We start from the raw sequence: 19,373 nt of genomic DNA, 5'->3' as shown, positions 1-19,373 counted from the left end.
TATCTAAAGCAATATGAAGGATGTTTTGTGCACGCCCGGTAGTAGTGGCAGTGTGCACAGTACTGTAATGTAAGTAAAAGTTATATGCTCTTTCCCCCAAAGTAGTGCGATCTGGAATTAGTACATATTTTGAGGGGTGTGTGGGGGGTGCAGCCCTCCACCTACTTTGGTTTTATATCGCTTGGTTTCTGTTAAGAGAATAAGCAAGTAGTTTTTAAGTTTTGGAAAGAGTTAGTAATTGGGGTTCTATGGCTTAAAATTCAGTACTTTGAAATTCAGTGTTGTAAGCTTTCAGTACAAGACTCACGAGTTTTCAGTATTTTGAAAATTAGGTATTGTGGTCTTGGTCAAATGAAATTCAGTATTTTGAGTTTTCAGTCATGTGAATTAGGTTCACAGATCTGACATAGCTCTTAACCCTCCCTCAGAGTTTTAAGCCTCTTACTTCCAGAATGAAGGACAAATCCTGGAATAACCAAAGACCATCGGAGATATTTTAAAACATTACTACTAACTTGAGAAGTTGACAGAATAAGAAAATATTAATTAAATTGCATGTTATGAAGTAAAATAAGTCTATAAATCTAGTTACCATTAGTAATTTTAAGTGTATCCCACCACATTTTCTCCCCAAAATTAATGGCTTTAGGAGGGAAAGTGCAAAATTGTAAGCCAGTATTGGGGATGTCAGTGAAAATCATGGCACTTGAGGGGTATGTCTTCCATATCCAAATTGTGGAACCCTACCTCTGAAAATAGGGAGCAAAAGAGCCGAATGTGGAAGACATAACTCCAGCTGGAATAGCTTACAGGATGGTTAGCACAAGTTCTTATGCTTATTAAAAGGTTAATGAATTTAACATGTTTCAGTATTATTTACCATAACCATACTTCAAGTGTACCACCTCATTTGGGCTCTAAAAAGAGCATGTTCCACATTGAAAGAGTCTGACACATTGTGGGCTTTGTATTAGAGTAGTTCCTCAGGTGTAGTTCTGTGCAGAAGTGGGCATGTCCATAATGACTGACACGGGAAACAGATGTGGAAACTGCCGATGACCGACAGGCATGTGATGTCAGACTGAAATCTATACATACATTGGTTGTACCTCTTGCATATTGATACAATTGAATGGCTCTCGTTCAATGTTTCATTCATTAACTGCACAAAGGAATAAACTCCTAGTGTGTTTTTTTAGAAACAAACAGAACGCATCAGCAAAAAGTTTTTCCATGTGACATCATGCAAGTGCTGTACATACGTAAAAATGCATAAATGCACACATGCACATTTTTTGTGTGTGTATCACATATTACTTTATACAACACTACCTTGCCCAAAATGATTCAAAATCAGGAGGGGGAAGCAAACAGGTTGCAACAAGGCTTGCCCCAATGTTGGAAGATCCGAGCTGCCATTACAGGATTTAGGGAGCATTCGTGAGGCATCAGGATGTTCCTGCTCAGATTGTCCACAGTAAGGCTGGAACTCCTGGGAATGTGCGTTGCTATAAGAAAGTGATTGGAAGGTATCGCCCAGTGCCAAATCCTCATGGCTTCCCGACACAGGGGGCAAGATCTGGTTCCGCCTTGCTTGTTGATATACCAAACAACTGACATGTTGTCTGACTGAAATGCAATGGTCCCCAAAGACAGAGATGCATGGAACGCTTGCAACGCTAAGACGACTGCCTCAGTTTCAGGACATTTATGTGTAAGTTGGCTTCGAGGGGGTCCAGGTGCCTTGGACAGTCTTTCCCTGGAAATGCCTCCCCCACCCTAATAGTGAAGCATCCATGGACACCGTGGCCGTGGGTTGGGGAAGACAGAACAGTCGACACCAAAGATTCTGGTGTGGCTCCGGCTCCATCCACCATAGCATTTTCTCCTAGCAACGGTTTGTAAGGCATATCATATGGTTGAATGGGTGGGTTAACAATGACCATTGTGCAGAAAGGAGCCACTGCAGGATTCTCATGTGCAGTCTCGCCAGTGGTACCAAAGTAATGGCATCTGCTATTGAGCCCAAGAGTTGCAGTACAAGACATGCTGGTACAAACGTGTGAGGAAGAAGGTCTTTAATTTGGTGTCTTACTTTCAAAAGCATGTGAGGGGGGGAAGAGAAGTTTGACAGGATGTGGTGTTGTGTTGATGACCACTCAAATAAATTCCAGTGTCTTCGTTGGAGAAATCTGAGATTTGTCTTTGTTGATTGTAATCCCCAAGTGGAGAACGAGATAGAGTGTAAGAGAGGCTGCGGACTAGAAGATTCCTGGTCAGAGCGGTAAGGAGCCATTCGTCTAGATAGGGAAACACCAGGAATCCTTGTAGTCGAAAATGGGCTACAACTGCCATACATTTGGTGAACACTGGGGGGGGGGCTGTTGAGAGACCAAATGGCAGTGCCCTAAACTGGTAATGATTGGCTCCCAACTGGAAGCGGAGAAACCTCCGGGAGCAGTGATCCATCTTTGTGTGTTAGTACACATTCTGTAGGTCTATAGAACACATCCAATTGTCCCTCCCTAGGAAGGAAAAAACTGTACTGTGACCATCCGGAATTTTTTGAGGTTTGATAAATTTGTTCAGTAGATTGAGATCCAAGATTGGTCTCCAGTCCCCTGTCTTTTTTGGCACTAAAAAGATCCTTGAATAAAACCAGGATCCTGTCTGTCCTGGTAGGACTGGTTGGATGACTCTTTCTTAGCAGTTTTTCTATTTCTAAGGCTGCTAATTCCCTTTAATTGGGCGTTACATCGGGGATTTGTTTGACAGATCTGGGAGTTAGGTCAAAAGGCATTTGGTAGCCTCTGGATACTCTCTGCACCCAAACACTGGTAGTAATAAGATGCCAAGCTGGTAGATGCAGAGAGAAACGACCCCAGACTGCTTCCAGACGAAAGCAATCTGGCAGCTGCTCAGGGGCGCTGGTAGGGTCTGCTGGAGAAAGAATCTCTGGCTCCCTGGTTATGCAGAGCCCTCTACCCCAAAAGGGGTGTCTTCTATACGAGTTGCCCCCTCTGCCCCAGGGGGACTGTTCACCACGAGTGTCACGAAAGGATCCCTGGGATTTCTTTAACCACGTCTTCCCCCCTTCTGGTTCCTGGAGTAGGGCCTATGGGGGTTTGAAAAGCGTATGCCCACAGCAGACAAGGTCTTTCCATCTTTCTCACTATGTGCAAGTGCGTCACCACGTACCTTGGGTCCAAAAAGTGCAGACTCATCGACAGGAGCATTAACGAAGGAAGATTTAAAGGGGTCTGTGAAATCACACAATCGCATCCAAGCATTACGTCGCATGACAACACCAGATGAGGCAGCTCGAACTGCCCCCTCGGCGGTGTGAGATATAAAACGCATCGAGGAGTTAGAGATGGATTCAATGGTAGCTAGTTGCAAGGTGACAGTGTCACACACCTCATCAGGCAGTACCCCCAAAGAGGAAGACATTTTAGAAATTGGATCTCTTTGAAGGTGAGTAAGGTGTGCCAAATAATTCAGCGACTGAATGGCGAAGGTCGCTGAAGCATAGGTCCACTTCCCTAGTCTGTCCATGGTCTGGGACTCCCTGTTTGGAGAATGGACAGGAATTATCTTCTACCAGTTTCCTCTTGGTGGCCACCGCCACGACCATAGAATAAACTGTCAGCTGCTTGGACCAGTGGGGCTGGTTTTCAGGTGTAGATAAAATTTTGTCCAGCCTCTGGGGGACAGGTTCTACATTGTCCATGGCCTTCCAGGCATGCTGTACAATTAGTTTAACAAGATCTGCTGGTGGGGTCACCCAGGAAGTAGATGGCTGGGCATGAAAGGCCTGCAGAAACACAGATTCCTCAGAAGAAGGGTTAGAGGACTTCCATCCCCCCCCCATTGTTTGAGGCTTTCGAGAATGTCTCCGAATGAAACGTCATCTGGGGGAGAACAAAGGGACCCTTCCCCTTTATCACAATCAGTGTCTTCTGTGATAGATTCCTCCGGGGAGTCAAGGTACTTCCTCTTGCACTGTTTCTTCCAGGGTGGCTCTCCAGTGGGATCTTCTGAGGAGGACTCCAGAGAAGGGGGTTCCCTTCGCAGGGGACACTGGTGTCCTAGGGGCTGGTTGTGAGCCTTCGGAGTGAAGGGTCCAATCCATCACCTGTACAGCAGGCGCATCTGAGCCCACTTCCAGTTGAGGGGTTACAAGAGAACTGGAAGCCATCGGAACAGTGGAGAGAAAAGACGGTGCCAGCGAGAAAATAGGAGCTGGGTTAGGTACCAAGGTACAGACCGTCCAAGCACCACTCCAAGAAAGCATCAGCTCCATCGTAGCCAATGCTGCAAGGGTGTTTGGTGCCGACAGGGGAGCCACTGCTGTCTGAGCTGAGACAGTATGTACTGAAACGGGTGCTGTGGGAGGATAAGCAGGAGAAGAGGAGATAAAAGACTGAGCCAGGAGGGACAGAAGGTCTAGCTGGAATGGGCAACCCCCTAGCTACCAGAAGCTGGTCCACAACACGCACTAGGTCTAGCTCAGAAAAACTCCTAGTGGATCTAAAACAGGCTACAGAAGGGGAACCAGGCCTTTCTAGAAAGAGGCTAAACCTCTGCCCCAAGAAAGGGTCATAAGTAGGAGAATATCTTGTTCTTGTCAGGTTAATTGAATTTGGGAGCAGATGGAGTTGAAGTAACTGTTGGCACCATGGCCGGGGATGGTGCCAAGGCATATGCAGTCATTGGAGCCCATGGAGCCGAAGAAGCTGTTGGCACCATGGACAGGGATGGAGCAGAGGCATGAACAGTCATCAGAGCCAATGCAGGAACCAAAGATGGCACCGAAGTCAGTGGTGCTGTGTTTGGAACAGAGATAGGAGTGAATACCATGGTCGGCACCAAGGGAGAGGATATAGATCCTGGTGCCAACAAGGACTGCGCCAAGGTGCTGGTGAAGCACAGAGCCGACTCAGTTCCGTAACTGACAGAGATGCAGGAACTGAGTAACTCTGTTTTTTTCCTTATATTTTTTTGGTCTTAGGAGGGGGTGAGACCTCCGACCCGAGCCTCCCCTGAAAGGTGCCTCGAGTAATCCTTTTAAAAGAAGTTTATTCTTACGTTCTGCTAGTGTCCGATTAGTAAAACCAGCGTCCGATTAGTAAAACCAGCACAAATGTCACAATCAGCTTTCAAATGATCCATGCCCAAACAGTAGACACAACAAACATGTGTATCCGAGTTAGGCATCTTACGTCCACACTCACACGGTAAGGAAAACAATGCTATCCTGTAGAAAAATCTAAGAAAGAAATACCAGTGGAGTTATGTTAAGGAACACCACTAGTAAAAGGGGCCTGTCAAAGGCAGGGGAGAGGGACAGTCAAGAGTTAAAAAAAAAAAAAATAATAAAATTACCAAGAAAAAGGGTAGGAAATAGAAGACAGTGATAAAAGACTAACAATTAAAAAATTTGAAATTCAAAGAAAAACAGTCATAAAAACAACAAAATACTAATTGGCTTTGAGAGAGATGGCCAACACGTCTGACTAGGAATGCAGCAAACAAGATCTGGAGTACCTAGGAGAGAGGCATTGTGGGTAGGTTCTTAGCTGAGTTTTTGGCTTGCGCGAGCTGGGAAAACGTCCTAACAGTAAGCAACAGATAAAGATTTACAACATCAGATTAAAAATTTGGGGGGGGGGGGGCAGCAACAAAATGGTCACAGATGGAATATTCAAAATGAATATTCAACAGGTCGCTGGATAATCTGCGTGGCTTGTCACTCAGCCGTATTTTGCATGCAACCTCACACGGGCTTACCCTGTCAATCATGCAGGCCACACCCACTCCTGCACAAAAATCACAGTGGGGTAATGTTCTAGTACAAAGCCCAATTCTCCACTGTGCAGATACAAAATTTCCACTGTTGCATAACAACTTTTGGCAGAGTTACTTCATACAAATTTATTTTACTTCAGTAACTCAGATCTGATCTTCTGCACTAGTGCAATGCCACTCCTGTATGCTCATTTCCTTACATATTTTTTCAAATTTGCCTTTGGAAGGTTAAGTTTTTTCCTACTTTACTCCACACCGGAACTTAGAAAAATGTAAGTGTCCTCTTTACACAAATGAGCACCACATAAGTTTGTGACATTACCATCCCTGCTTTGTATGGTGGTGTCGGTTCGAGACCGTTGCATTGCTCTGGTTCTCAGGTGAGCATGATGGGTCGGAGTGGTACTTGGCGCTGCTTTAACTCAGTTTTATATTTTTCATTGGTTTTGGAGCGGAATGTGTGCAGATGTGCTCTTGCACACTGTGGCCTTTCTTTGCTGCTGATGCTATGTGCATGGATTTGAGTGGGGAATTGGGATCGATTGCCAACTGTGGTGTTCAGTAGGATGCTTTGGGCTCAGTGTGCTCGATGTGGTTTTTGTTGGGGTTGCGAGGTTGAGCCTTGGGGTTTTGGCTTACAGAGAGGTGTTGTTTTGGGTCTGTTGTGTTTTGGCTGAGCTTGTTGGGTTGAGGCAGTGGTGAGTTTTGCTTTGACCCAGTGATGTATTTTCCCTATGTATTTTTTAGTATCAGTGGTGTATGGGTGCACTACTGCACCTTCTGGTTTGTTCTTTCATTGCAGATGTGTATGTGCATGGATTCTTGGGAGGATCAATGCCCTTTTGAGGTGTGTGGCAGGACCATTGGGCTCTGTATGCACTGTATAGCTGTGTATGGGGGCCACGGGGTTGAGGAGTTCATGCTTCTGTTGGGTTGGGGTGGAGTGTTCCTGTGGAGTGTTCCTGATGTGAGTGGGAGGCACATATTGGATAGCAACTGCTACCTAGTATGTGTCTTGTGGCGACCCCTACACGGGAAAAGCCAAGAAGACCTAGTACGTGTGTTGATTGTTAGAGTTGAATGGGCTTTGCCAGAGAGTCACATAAATATTGTATATTTGCTGTCTTCAGTTTTTGTTCTTGAGCAGATAGTGACATGTGCATAGCTCGTACCTTGGATGTGGGTGGGGTGTGTTTTTGATAGTTTTTGTGTTTTATAGCTGCATCATTGTGTTTTATAGCTGCATCATTGTATCTTGGGGTTTAGATTGTGTTGTGGACTGGTATGTGCATGGTTTCGGGTTAGATTGTGTTGTGGACTGGTATGTGCATGGTTTCGGGGGAGGCTCGATGTTCTTCTGGGGCGTTTGGCAGGGTGTGCTGGGCTTCGTGTGCGCTGTATATTTTTTTGCTGGGTTGAAATGCTTGCGCTTCTGTTGGGTCAGAATGGAGCATTTCTGATTGGAGTGTGGGACACATATTGTGCGCTGTACATGGTTCACTAAGCTGCGGTGGTACAGCGGTAGTGTTGTTGCCTCACAGCAAGAGGTTTTCCTGTTCGATTCTCGGCTGGAGTGCCTTCTGTGTGGAGTCTGCATGTCCTCCCCGCAGTCAAGTGGCCTCAAAGACATGCGTGAATAGGCGTGCCTTTGTTGAAGGTTGGGCATCGGGTTGGCAACTCGGCACCATAAAAATAGACTGCCAATCATTAGCGGAACAGAGTTCTGCTGCGGCGACCCCTAAAAGCCGAAAAGACAACAACCACCATCCCTGCTTCAACACAAGTTCCAACACAAATATCCAGTAATCTGTGCCTGAAAGTAAAATGTCATATGGTTAGAAAGGATTGGCAGAATCAGAAAAGAAAGGGCCTTGGAATTATTGAACTTATAGGAGTACAGCAAGAAAGCATTGCCAATGGCCACATCAACAGTCTTTGATGCATAGTTCTACAGGGACAGTAAAGTCATTAGCAAGGAGTGGAAGATGTTAAGGATATTTTCCTCACATCTTTTTGTCCCTGCATATTATCTTTGCCCTGCCCCAGTCTGCATCCTGCGAGGTACTTAACTAAAAAATTAATTTTGGAAATGTGACGCATGAGTTTGCAAAAATTGTACTGCGCGCACCACAGTCACAACTCACAAGTGTTGTTTCTATATCTTTGTAATTGTATTTGTTTATGTAGGACTTGTAACATTTGTACTGTGCCACCGCTGGGCAGATTATTAACGGTATTTACCGGTAACAGTTGTTAAGGCCGTTTTCAATCGATGATGGTTGTACCGCACAGCGTATATTAATATCCATGCTGGCACACACATGAATATTCAGTAGTTTAACCGCGCCGTCTGGAAATCTCTGTGAGAAGGCATGTTTTGGGTAGGACTTGCTACTGCGCATCCTGCGAGGTACTTCACTAATACAAAGCCCCATTCTGTGTTAGGAATATTCTAACCGATACCCATGATGGGATGGGAGGGTGGTCTAATGGTTAAGATATTTGCCTTCCAAACACAAGGTATAGGTTTTGAATCTCACAAGGGATAATTGGCTAGGCTTAAAATGGCTCACAAGGGCAGTTAGCTTAGTACTAACCTATGAAAAACAGACATGAATCATGTTAACTCATAAAAGATCTCCAAGTAAAACAGCATATTAACCATCCTATGACCTTCCTAGTTGAAACGGTTAGAAAGCAGTGAGTATGTGCTCCAGATTTTGCCTATTTGTTCCACATTATGAAGGATGGTGTTCCTCATTTTTGGGGATGGATACCCATGGCAGATAGAAATGAATCATGTTAACTCATTAAAAGTCCTAAAAGTAAAACAGCATATTTAACCATCCTATGACTTTCCTAGGTGACGTGGTTAGAAAGCACTTGTTCCACATTATGAAGGCTGGTGTTCCTCATTTTGGGGATGGAACTTAACCATTAGTTTAAATTTCAGCAGTGAACGTGTGACGGACACTCAGTTCCTCCGTGAAACAGCGTGGAATACGAACTTACAAGACTACATTATTGACTTTTTCGAACCTTCTTCAACGCGGTACAGACAGGTGAAATGCACGACTGGCATCGGATATCTGGATATATGATCTCAGGTCCTTCAACGCGGTACAGACAGGTGAAATGCATGAATGGCATCGGATATCTGGATATATGATCTCAGGTCCTTCAACGCGGTACAGACAGGTGAAATGCATGAATGGCATCGGATATCTGGATATATGATCTCAGGTCCTTCAACGCGGTACAGACAGGTGAAATGCATGAATGGCATCGGATATCTGGATATATGATCTCAGGTCCTTCAACGCGGTACAGACAGGTGAAATGCATGAATGGCATCGGATATATGATCTCAGGTCCTTCAACGCGGTACAGACAGGTGAAATGCATGAATGGCATCGGATATATGATCTCAGGTCTGGTGACTTCCGAGTCGCACACCGTTATCGCCTCTACTCTTAAATAGGATACAAACATTAATGTATTCCAGTAGCTGAATCTCCGAAAGGATCATCATGCTACATGACACTTTAATATCACCAGCCACACTCACTACAACGTCACAGTCAGTATATGAGGTTCTACTGCTGACCTGAGTAACCAAGAAAAGCAGGCAAGCCCATTTCATGCAGACACAAGTTAAACTAGGAGTGCACTTTGTTTTTACAAGTCCCTCACAATTTGGGGGTCCTTTCAGTAATCTTACTGCTCAGAACGGGTCATTTTATAGACGTTTACTAGTGGAGGCAAAACGCATATAATTTAAACCAGAGGTGAGTAAACGCAAAGCAGTAGCAAACACACATATGCACAGAAAAACACCAGTACTCACAGTCCGAGCTCCCGTCAGCTGTTGCAAACAATCCTGTATGCCGCTCATATCGCTTAGGGAGCTGATATCTATAATATCCAGGCATCCTGGTTTAAACGAGTATTGCTTAAGAGTTTCAACAGCCATCTGACAGTAAGGACAAGTGGGCTTGGAGAAAACAACAACTTTATCTCCCTTGATTTTGGCATTTACAAACTCGGCCATATTGTTGCCTCTTTCTCCGTTTTTGTCTCTAACCGGCTCCTGCTGCAGCTACTGTTGACTACTACATACCCTACCCTCCTACAACTTGACCATGCCTAACAGCCTTCTATTGATTGTGGGCGGGGATTTTCCCATTTGAACCGCCCTAAAGAGTGCTCCTGGAAATGGGGGGCTAGAACAGTATGCTCTTAGACAGTAAACCTACTCTTTAGTGTTTGATATCACTGCTTTTTCAACAAATCTATCAGCAAAAATAAATAGAAGATGTTAGCAATAGAAGAAATAAGTAATTACTGGGTGAAACAGAGAATAAGAAAAATGCCTGATTAGACTGTTTCTACCGAAGGCACACACCCGTGCACTGACATACATGTACTCACTTTTTTAAAGGTGAGATAGGTACATTTTATAGTTGCAATCAGAGCTGCATAAAACACCACATTCAGCTCCATTGATAAGATATATGCAGTTAACATGCTAAATAGTGCCCCATCTTTGTTTATGTTAATTGATTAATATAGCAATAACCCACGCCTGGGTGTGGGTAATGCTGGATTTACCCACGGTTGGTGTGGTTTGGTCAGGAGGGTGAAGCCTGAGTGGCAAAACAAAGACAACCGTGGGTAAATACTTTTCTTAAATAATGGCATTGTATAATGTCTCCTTGATGCCCTTCCGCAGCTGCCTGGTATTCTGCGGCAGTTCTGAAGTACTGCGCATGCGTATGCTTATGCACTACATCAGAGCTGTGGGTGGAAGAAACGGAGAAAGCAAGATCTCCGTTGCTTTTTACGAAGTGTCTCGCTATGTTAAAGAAGTTTAACATAGCAAGACAGAATCTCTGTTGCTTTTTTTAAAGCTGCCTCACTATGTTAAACCTATTTAACATAGCGAGACAGCTTTAAAAAAAAGCAATGGAGAAAGGAAGAACTTTTTTTAAAGCTGTCTCGCTATGTTAAACTCCTTTAACTAATGTCTAATATCTGCACCACTTCAGTACTATGGTAACTATTGTTCTAAACTAGAGTCATATCTGTTACTTGCATATAAACATGTACCATATCAAAGTTATGATAATATTCATATAACAATGTTACTATTAACAATGTAATTGACTATTGCAACTGTATCCATCTAGTGTCTGCAGCCTATACCTATATGTGTCAATAACCAGATACCCTACTGTATCTAGTTGAAATATGTATCTGTCTGTAACTTTAATCTGTAAGTGTCTGCAATTTATACCTATAAGTGTCATTAACTAGATACCTTAAAGGATCTAGGTGAAATATGTACCCAAGTTTGTCTGTATGTTCTGTTTAATTGTCTCTTTGGAGCTTTTCTCCCCAGGCCTCCACTGAAAATGGACATATATCCAGCTGGACTATCCTGGTTAACAAATGTAAAATAAATAAATAAATAAATATTTAACATAGGGAGACAGTGTCTAAAAAACAACAGAGATCTTGCGTTCTCTGTTGCTGTAAAAAAAGACATACTAATGGAAAAAGTCCGGGCGACCGGACCTTTTTCCATTAGTAAAAGTCTGATTTACACGTCCGCGGTGGTGGTGCTGTGGTAGCATTGTCGCCTCACAGTAAGACGCTGTCCGGTTCGATTCTTAGCTAGCACATCTACTGCGTGGAGACATGCGTGAATGGGCATTCCTTTGTTGAAGCTTGTGCATCAGGGCTGGCAACTCGGTACGTAAAAATCAACTGCCAATCATTAGCGGACCAGAGTTCCACTGTGGTGACCCCTAACCAGGAAAAAGCCGAAAGTCACAACATAAGTCTGATTTACACCATGCACGCTGACCAATCAGCGTGCACGTTTTGGAATATTAATGGGGGGGTCATTGTATAATATAGCAATAACCCACGCCTAGATGTGGGTAATTCTGGATTTCCCCATGGTTGGTGTGGTTTGGTCATGAGGGCGAAGCCCGAGTGGCCAAACAAAGACAACCGTAGGTAAATCCAGCATTACCCACACCCAGAAGTGGGTTATTGCTATTATACAATGACATTATTTAAGAAAAAAATACTTACTTTTCTTAAATAATGGCATTGTATAATGTCTCCTTGCTGCCCTTCCGCAGCTGTCTGGTATTCTGCGGCAGTTCTGATGTACTGCACATGCGTATGCTTATGCAGTACATCAGAGCTGTGGGTGGAAGCAATGGAGAAAGCAAGATCTCCGTTGCTTTTTACAAAGTGTCTCGCTATGTTAAAGGAGTTTAACATAGCGAGACAGCTTTAAAAAAAGCCTTGGAGAAAGGAAGATCTCCATTACTTTTTTAAAGCTGTCTCGCTATGTTAAACTTCTTTAACATAGCGAGACAGTGTCTAAAAAGCAACGGAGATCTTGCGTTCTCCATTGCTGTAAAAAAAGACTTATACTAATGGAAAAAGTCCAGGCGACTGGACCTTTTCCATTAGTATAAGTCTGATTTACAACGTGCACGCTGACCAATCAGCGTGCACGTTTTGCAATATTAATGGGGGGGGGTCATTGTATAATGTAGGTATTACTATATTTACATCTCATTTTTTTTATATTCCTGCAACACTGCATATGAATATGAAAGGGAGCATCAGGCAATTATTACTTTATTTACCCCATTCAGCTTATGGCACATGCACCCCCCCCCCACAAGTTTTTTTTTTTTTTAAGTGAAGTATTAGTAATATTTTATAACAGTAGAACTGTGTACAACATAATACTAGGATCCTATATATTCTGGTCAGTTTCCCTGCTAAGCAGCCATCTGCAAAGAAAGTGGATCAGCTTTGTGTATAGCCCTTTCCTATTACTGCATTTATGGTCCTTTTCATCTTCCAGCAACATTGCTTGTAATAAGAAGATATATCTAACAACTTAATAATTATTTACATTTGTTGACTGGGTAGATCCCACTGACTAAAGCTTGCATCCCTTATCCAGACCAGAGATGGAATGTATCCTGAACAGAAGAAATTTGGACATGATGGCAGGGGAAACTCTTCTGTTTTTCTTCTGATAAGTGCCATGAGGTCACTAACATACACTTGCACTGACACTGACTTGGAAAGGTATGAAAACTGTTTAATGTCTTATTTAACAGATAGCACCTTAGAAGTGCAGTATCTCCCCATGATGTACTGCATTGTCATTATTAAAAAATGCTAATGAGGGGGAAGAGCCTTGACCTTCTAATGTTTCCAGCACTGAAGACATTGACATGTAACTGCTGGGTCATTTGACAGGATTAAAGATATAGAAAACATTTCAATGTTGCAGTGTGTTCCTGCTACTTGTGTTCAGTATTGTGGGTGTGTAATTTAGCATTTACATTATACTGTGGGTGAAAGTTGTATGTCAAGATAAAAGGGAGGATGTTCTTTTAGGCAAAAAATCCTGTGCAGCAGGTATAATAGTATGCCATGCATGGGTGTTAATCCTGCATGTGTAAAACATATACCGGTTGTGATATTTATAACTAAACAGATAAGTTTTCCTTCTAGGTGATTAGTATAGAGAAAATTAAACCACATTTTATAAGCCAGCAATGTTCTGACTGTCTGTTTCAATTATGTTTAAAGAATGTGAAAAAACTGTAATAAGCTAGGGAAAATATACATGTTTTTTTTTTCAGAAGGGAAGTGTAGACGTGCAGTAAGCTATTCTAAAGCTGTATAGAATTAAAAAAATGTGAACAATTCTTTAAAATTAGTTGCACCCTACTTGCATTTTCAGTAGATATATATTTAAAAAAAAGTTTGTAAAATTATATATAAAACAGACTACATATTTGGTACTTTGGGGATGGACCACAATTTGAAATTGAAGCTATCTCTACTGTGCAAACACCTTCGGTGCTTGAAGTCTGATGGTCCTTGAATGTGTGACTCTAGTTCAAAAGATAATACCTTGTTACTGACTCCTTCTCAGAGGTATGTAACTGCAGGAATGAGAAAGTATCTTCCAGAATTAAAAACTGATTGACATGAATTCCTTCCTGGGACGTATTCAAAGAAGGTGAGACTGATGATTCAGTAAATCTCCGCTTTGCTTCTAAAGAATACACAAGGAGCTAGCAGAGCTTAGATTGTATTATATTGCTTGTAAGGACTCTGCAGATCCTATGTTGATCTTAAATATTATTGACAGGGCGCAATATATATTCAGTTAAAATAGTGTCCAGTTTAGCTGCTAGAAAGTGTTTACAGTATGTTTTTTCTGTTTAGAAATTTTATTTTAAATTTACTGTGCAAGATTATTGCTGTATGCATATTTACTTTTCAAATGAAATGTTTTTATTCTGTTTATTTTAAGTAAGAGTTGCACTATTATTTGGAATGCTTGTAGCTGGTGATCTCTGTATTTATGAGCTGAAGGGTTTGTGCATTGAACTGGTACTATTTACTATTTGATATCCATCTATGAAAGAGTAATTGCTCAGAGCTAAATGTTAACAGTGAGATAGCTAAAGGCTGACTTATTTTAAATTTAAAGAATAATCATTACAGAAGTCTGACTGGTGGCAACATCATGGTAAAATCATTGGAGATGTGTTGGTGCACTTCTGAGAATTAGAGAGAGAGAGAGAGAGAGTGTGTGTGTGTGTGTGTGTGTGTGTGTGTGTGTGTGTGTGTGTGTGTGTGTGTGTGTGTGTGTGTGTGTGTGTGTGTGTGTGTGTGCATGTGGTTGCAAAATAATTTGGAACAGGATTTAAATGCTGTTGGTAAGGCTGCACTGGAAGGCACTGGGCTAAGTCTAAGGTAAGTGAAATCCAACATAGCAATGGGCTATAACGCTGAACTGCAGATGTATGTGGATTGCTCATTACATACTACTGGGTGACAGAAGAGCAGATTTAAACACATATCGTTAGATGTTTTGATGGAATGGTGGGGATTTATTGAATACTGGACTTATGTGCAAAACAGTTTTGTCATCAGGACATATATGAACTCTTGCAACCATAACATTAATGCACAGCAATATATCTTGTAGTGTATTTTTTCATATATATTTTAGTGCCAGCATGAGAGGGAGACGGTTGCCTTTATTGACACTTGAATAAATTGGGGCGATAACTGAGCTATAAATACCAAGGTCAATGCTACATTGTTTCCTTGGTATAAAGACCAGAATGACTTTGATAATTTTATTCAGGCATTTGAAAGGGATATAATCTGCTCCAAATTTATTAGTTACAGTAGGAAATATTTTTAACTCCTCTGCTAATGGGTGAGCCAAGCAAGTGTTAAATGAAATGATTGACATTAACTATAGTGGTTATAATAATATTGAAAACTGATTATTTGAATGTTCTAAACTTGCTCCTGAAACTTATTGGAAAAAGTAAAAAAAAAATAGAAAGAAAAAGCATGTGCTGGCAGCTACCTGTGCAGACAGTATACATTTACTGTATACCTTTAAGAGCAATCACCCCCACTTTTGGATATCAATTGTTTTGCAGTGGTGTGGCAGTTAACTATCAAGAAAATTGGTCATAATTAAGTAATTAATTTGTCTTCGTTCAATAACTACCTCTGAATTCAGAAAATAATTGCTGTACATTAGCAGTTATGATGGCTCTCTTCATCAAATCAATAAGGACATCATATCCTAGTGATAACTGGTTTAGTAAATACTGCAATACAGATCAAGGGCACTAAACAAATTAAACATTACTGGGAAGCTCTGCTCATGACATTTTCTTAGCCACTGCTGTACTACTCCTTGTCAGGTTTTTGAATGTCTTGCTACTGAATGAAAGGCTTCTGTAGTTTTTTTAATAGATCAGTGGCTGAATGTCATCTAATGTGTTGAAGCTGAACCCAAAAAAGACTGAGGTTTTAGTCATGTAGTCTAAGAAGAAGAGCATTTTACCTGACACATGCTGACTAACTGAGAATACCTGCTGTGATTATGCGCCATCAGCTGATGCTTACATGGAATAGTAGAGTTTGGTCATAATAAATGCCATTAGCAGTTACAATCATTTTTGTCAATATCACTGCAAATGAAAGCTTTCTGAGACTGTTAAATCTTAATTTGAAAAGTTATGGCCTCCGAATGCTAATCAGTGCTGGATCAGATGTTTATACTGCTCTGAGGCACTAGTAATGTCAATGGTACTACGAGTGCTATGGGGTTCTATGCTTGACAAGAAATCATCAAATAAATGGTAATAAAGTAAAATAAACACATGAAAGTAGAATACAAGTAAATTCTGACAAAATGCAACTGAAATGACAGTAGATGCTAAATCAGACAGACACAGACATCTGTAATAGAGATTGTCGGGGGGTGTTGGTGGATATTTCTGAGAGCATCTGATCTTTTAGTATTCTTTTTCTATCCATTGCCTCTGGTCCTCAAGCCCCCTGTCATTCTTCAGCCCACTTGTTCCCCCTTAATAGGTTTACCAAGCACATCAGCAAGAAATGAATAATGGGACCATCATCCAGGCAGCTATGGAGGTTATTTATGCTCTTGCCTGCATTTATTTATGCAAATTGTTAGAGTATTTCTAAGGCCATATCAGTGTCTTTGGATGGCTGACATGAGCAGTCTCATCCCTGCAAGGGTCTACTATGCCTTCCATCTACATACCTGCTAATGAGGGCTACTTTCACTGGCTTGGTACACTCTAGCCTATGTCCTCCCATAATCCTTTGACATTACTCTGCCTACAAGGTTTTGAGTATTGACAGATGACTGATAGATTGGGACAACAACCATCTCCCCATAATGGGCAAGCTGATGATGGCCACTCACTTTCTTCCTCCCACCCAGCTCTTCCAGCACTGAAGCTGCTATATAAAACTCAGGATATTTGGGGCATTGAAAGCAGCTGATTAATGATTATTGTGCATTTTTGTGAATCAGCTTGAAATGCATTATGACTAATCATTGATTTGGCTGGACTTGACTAATGTGTATTTAAGTGAAATGAGTTGAAATATATTACTGTGGCCATTATTTTTTTTTCTCTGATCATAATGAGACATCTGCAGTATATATAATCAATAAAGTGTCTGTAAGTAGTATAACTGGTAGGTATGGAGGCAGTCAATGGATGAAAGTGACTGACCCATGCTTTTATTTGATTACAGTTAAACAGTCATTGATCTGGTTTGATAGAGGCAGCTGGCATTGTGTGTGTGTGTGTGTGTGTGTGTGTGTGTGTGTGTGTGTGTGTGTGTGTGTGTGTGTGTTTGTGCATGAGTGCATTTATGTGCCTGTGTTTTTGTGTCTGTGTTTGTGCAGACACACCTGCTCTCATGATGGGAGTTGACTGTGTGTGAGTAAATTTTCATTATGCCTTACATTTTATGTTGCATCTTCACATTCAAAGTATGTAGGTACACCCTGTCAGAATAGGAATGTAGGAACAATACTAGGCAGGTGATCATGAGGACCATAAGATGCCAAGCCATATACACCTTAAAAAATAAAATGTAAACGTTCATGCCTTCCTTTTCAAGCTCATAGTAGAGCTCACCTACAAACTGAGCAAGGCTGTACATAATAACCATGATGCAAATCTGTCTATTCATCCAAACTTTAAGATTTTTTTTTGTTCACCTGACATCATCCTATGGCTCTCTACCTCACTGATCCATGTTCATCTCTGAGTCTACCAGCCACCTACTTATCCCAGACTTCCTCCATATGGCTGGGGCTGAAGCAGATCTTAAAGAGAATCAAAGGAAAGTCTGGTTATCATATAATTTCATGGGGGATTGCTTAATTCTGCCCTATCCCATCTATCCATCCTCTCTGTAGTCCCATTTGGTTCCATCCTGAAGGTGAGCGTGCAATGGGGATGCACTGACATATTTCCCCACCTCCACAGCAGTTCAGACAATGTCCCCACCCTAATCCCTCCTAGTACTATGCCTCTCTCTCATGTTCCCAGCCTCCACCAAAGATCGTTGTGTAGGGAACACCCATGGGACCACCCTCCCCATGGATGGGAATGGCCATCTTTCTCTGCTACTCAGTCAGTTGCCCATGCACTAATCAATCAAGAGTTGACTAAGCTGTAGTTAGGGCTTTATCCCTGTACTCCACTGGAGTGGCAGCCATTCTTAAAGGTAGTTAAAGTAGTGCTTTGTTTGACTTGTCCTGTAGTGGCAACTTATTCCATAGGCTGTGTATTTTGATTTAGGATTCTATCTTTCTGGGGAGTTTTGCTTATTTGCTGAGTAAATTTAGGTCCCTAGTGCAGATGCTTGTAGAGCTGTTGGTTTTGCAAAGAAATTGGAGGTCAAAAAGGGCTGGGCCCTTTATGCCTTGAAAAAGTGATACACAAGCACACCTGTCAACCTCTTAGCAAAAGAAATCCTGACAAAGCCTAAAATAATGTGAGACAAAGGCCCCAAAATAGGGACGGATCTTAAATATTGCCCTTTTAAACTTAGAAAGTTGCTAGAGTAACACAATTTATGTTATCATGCATTTTCTGAAGGATATGAAGTCTAAAACTTAAATTTATGCCATTATTTAGTGACCTCAGTCCCCAGTGATTACCACCAAAGTTAATGAAAAACAGACCAAAAATATGAGGCAAAAATCTGGATATTCTGCAAAAATCTGAAGAGTTGAAAGGTATGGAAACAGGTCACATCAAAGCAGCCTATAGTCTACTGGGTATAAGGATAGTTGTTCTAATCTGTCAATATATTTGATGGATTTAAGGCTTTTAATTTTCATGGTTTTAATTTTCATGGTTAAGTATCTTTGTGACCTTTCCAGTTGAGCAATATGCTTGGATTGGTACATAGCAAAGGAGGCATTGTATTCAATGATGGGTCTGATAAAGGAAGAACAAAGCAACATCTTTAAATCTTGAATATATCCTATTGGAAATTAAATGGGCTTGATAGAAAGATTTTCTGACTATGTCAGAAACATGGTAAGTGTGAGTGAGTGAGTGAGTGAGTGAGTGAGTGAGTGAGTGAGTGAGTGAGTGAGTGAGAGGGAGGGAGAGAGCTGTCCATATGAGTAACTTGGTCCCTTATGACAGTACCTATCTAAAGATGAACCATATTTATAATATATGTGGTCAGAACAGCTTTTTTGCCAAATGCTACTATGATGCCCTTTTTATTTTGCATTTTGCTTGAAACCATTTTGAATAGACCAGTTATGTGCATATTCCAGCCCCTAATGGAGCTGTTTAGTATCAGTGAATGAGTGAATAACAGTGCATAGTTTTCAGACATCAGCAAATTTGGTAAACCATACTTCTGTGATATTGGATTGGGTGTCTTCAAAGTAAGTGCCAGGAGAGCATGTAGCACTGATCCCTGTGGTATTCCATTAGTTACTATTTCAGTGCAGAAAGGGTACCTGCTACTTTCTCAATCAGGTATCACAAACCATGGCCAGGTCAAGATAGCAGTGTGTATTGAGTAACCACTGTCCATAGCCTCTGTAAACTTTTCAGGGAATCTTACTAAGTTCAGAAAACAGGACCTACACTTTATAAAACTAGACTGATTGGGGTCTAAAT

General features: G+C 41.7%; 1 protein-coding gene across 1 annotated transcript in view; it reads right to left on the bottom strand.

Moving 5' to 3' along the window:
- Positions 1-9,978, bottom strand: part of GLRX (glutaredoxin) — a 380,777-nt gene extending 370,799 nt beyond the window's left edge. Inside the window, exon 1 of the mRNA XM_044064125.1 lies at positions 9,656-9,978. Coding sequence (XP_043920060.1) covers positions 9,656-9,859 — 204 coding nt within the window. The 5' untranslated portion in view covers positions 9,860-9,978. The remainder of the gene's footprint in view (positions 1-9,655) is intronic.
- Between the last annotated feature and the right edge of the window lie 9,395 nt (positions 9,979-19,373).

This window comes from Protopterus annectens, chromosome 2.part2 (assembly GCF_019279795.1).
Source record: "Protopterus annectens isolate FY-2018-M chromosome 2.part2, PAN1.0, whole genome shotgun sequence".
Classification (NCBI taxonomy): domain Eukaryota; kingdom Metazoa; phylum Chordata; order Ceratodontiformes; family Protopteridae; genus Protopterus; species Protopterus annectens.
The sequence above is the reverse complement of the archived record's forward strand: the minus strand, read 5'-3'. Positions and strand labels throughout refer to the sequence as shown.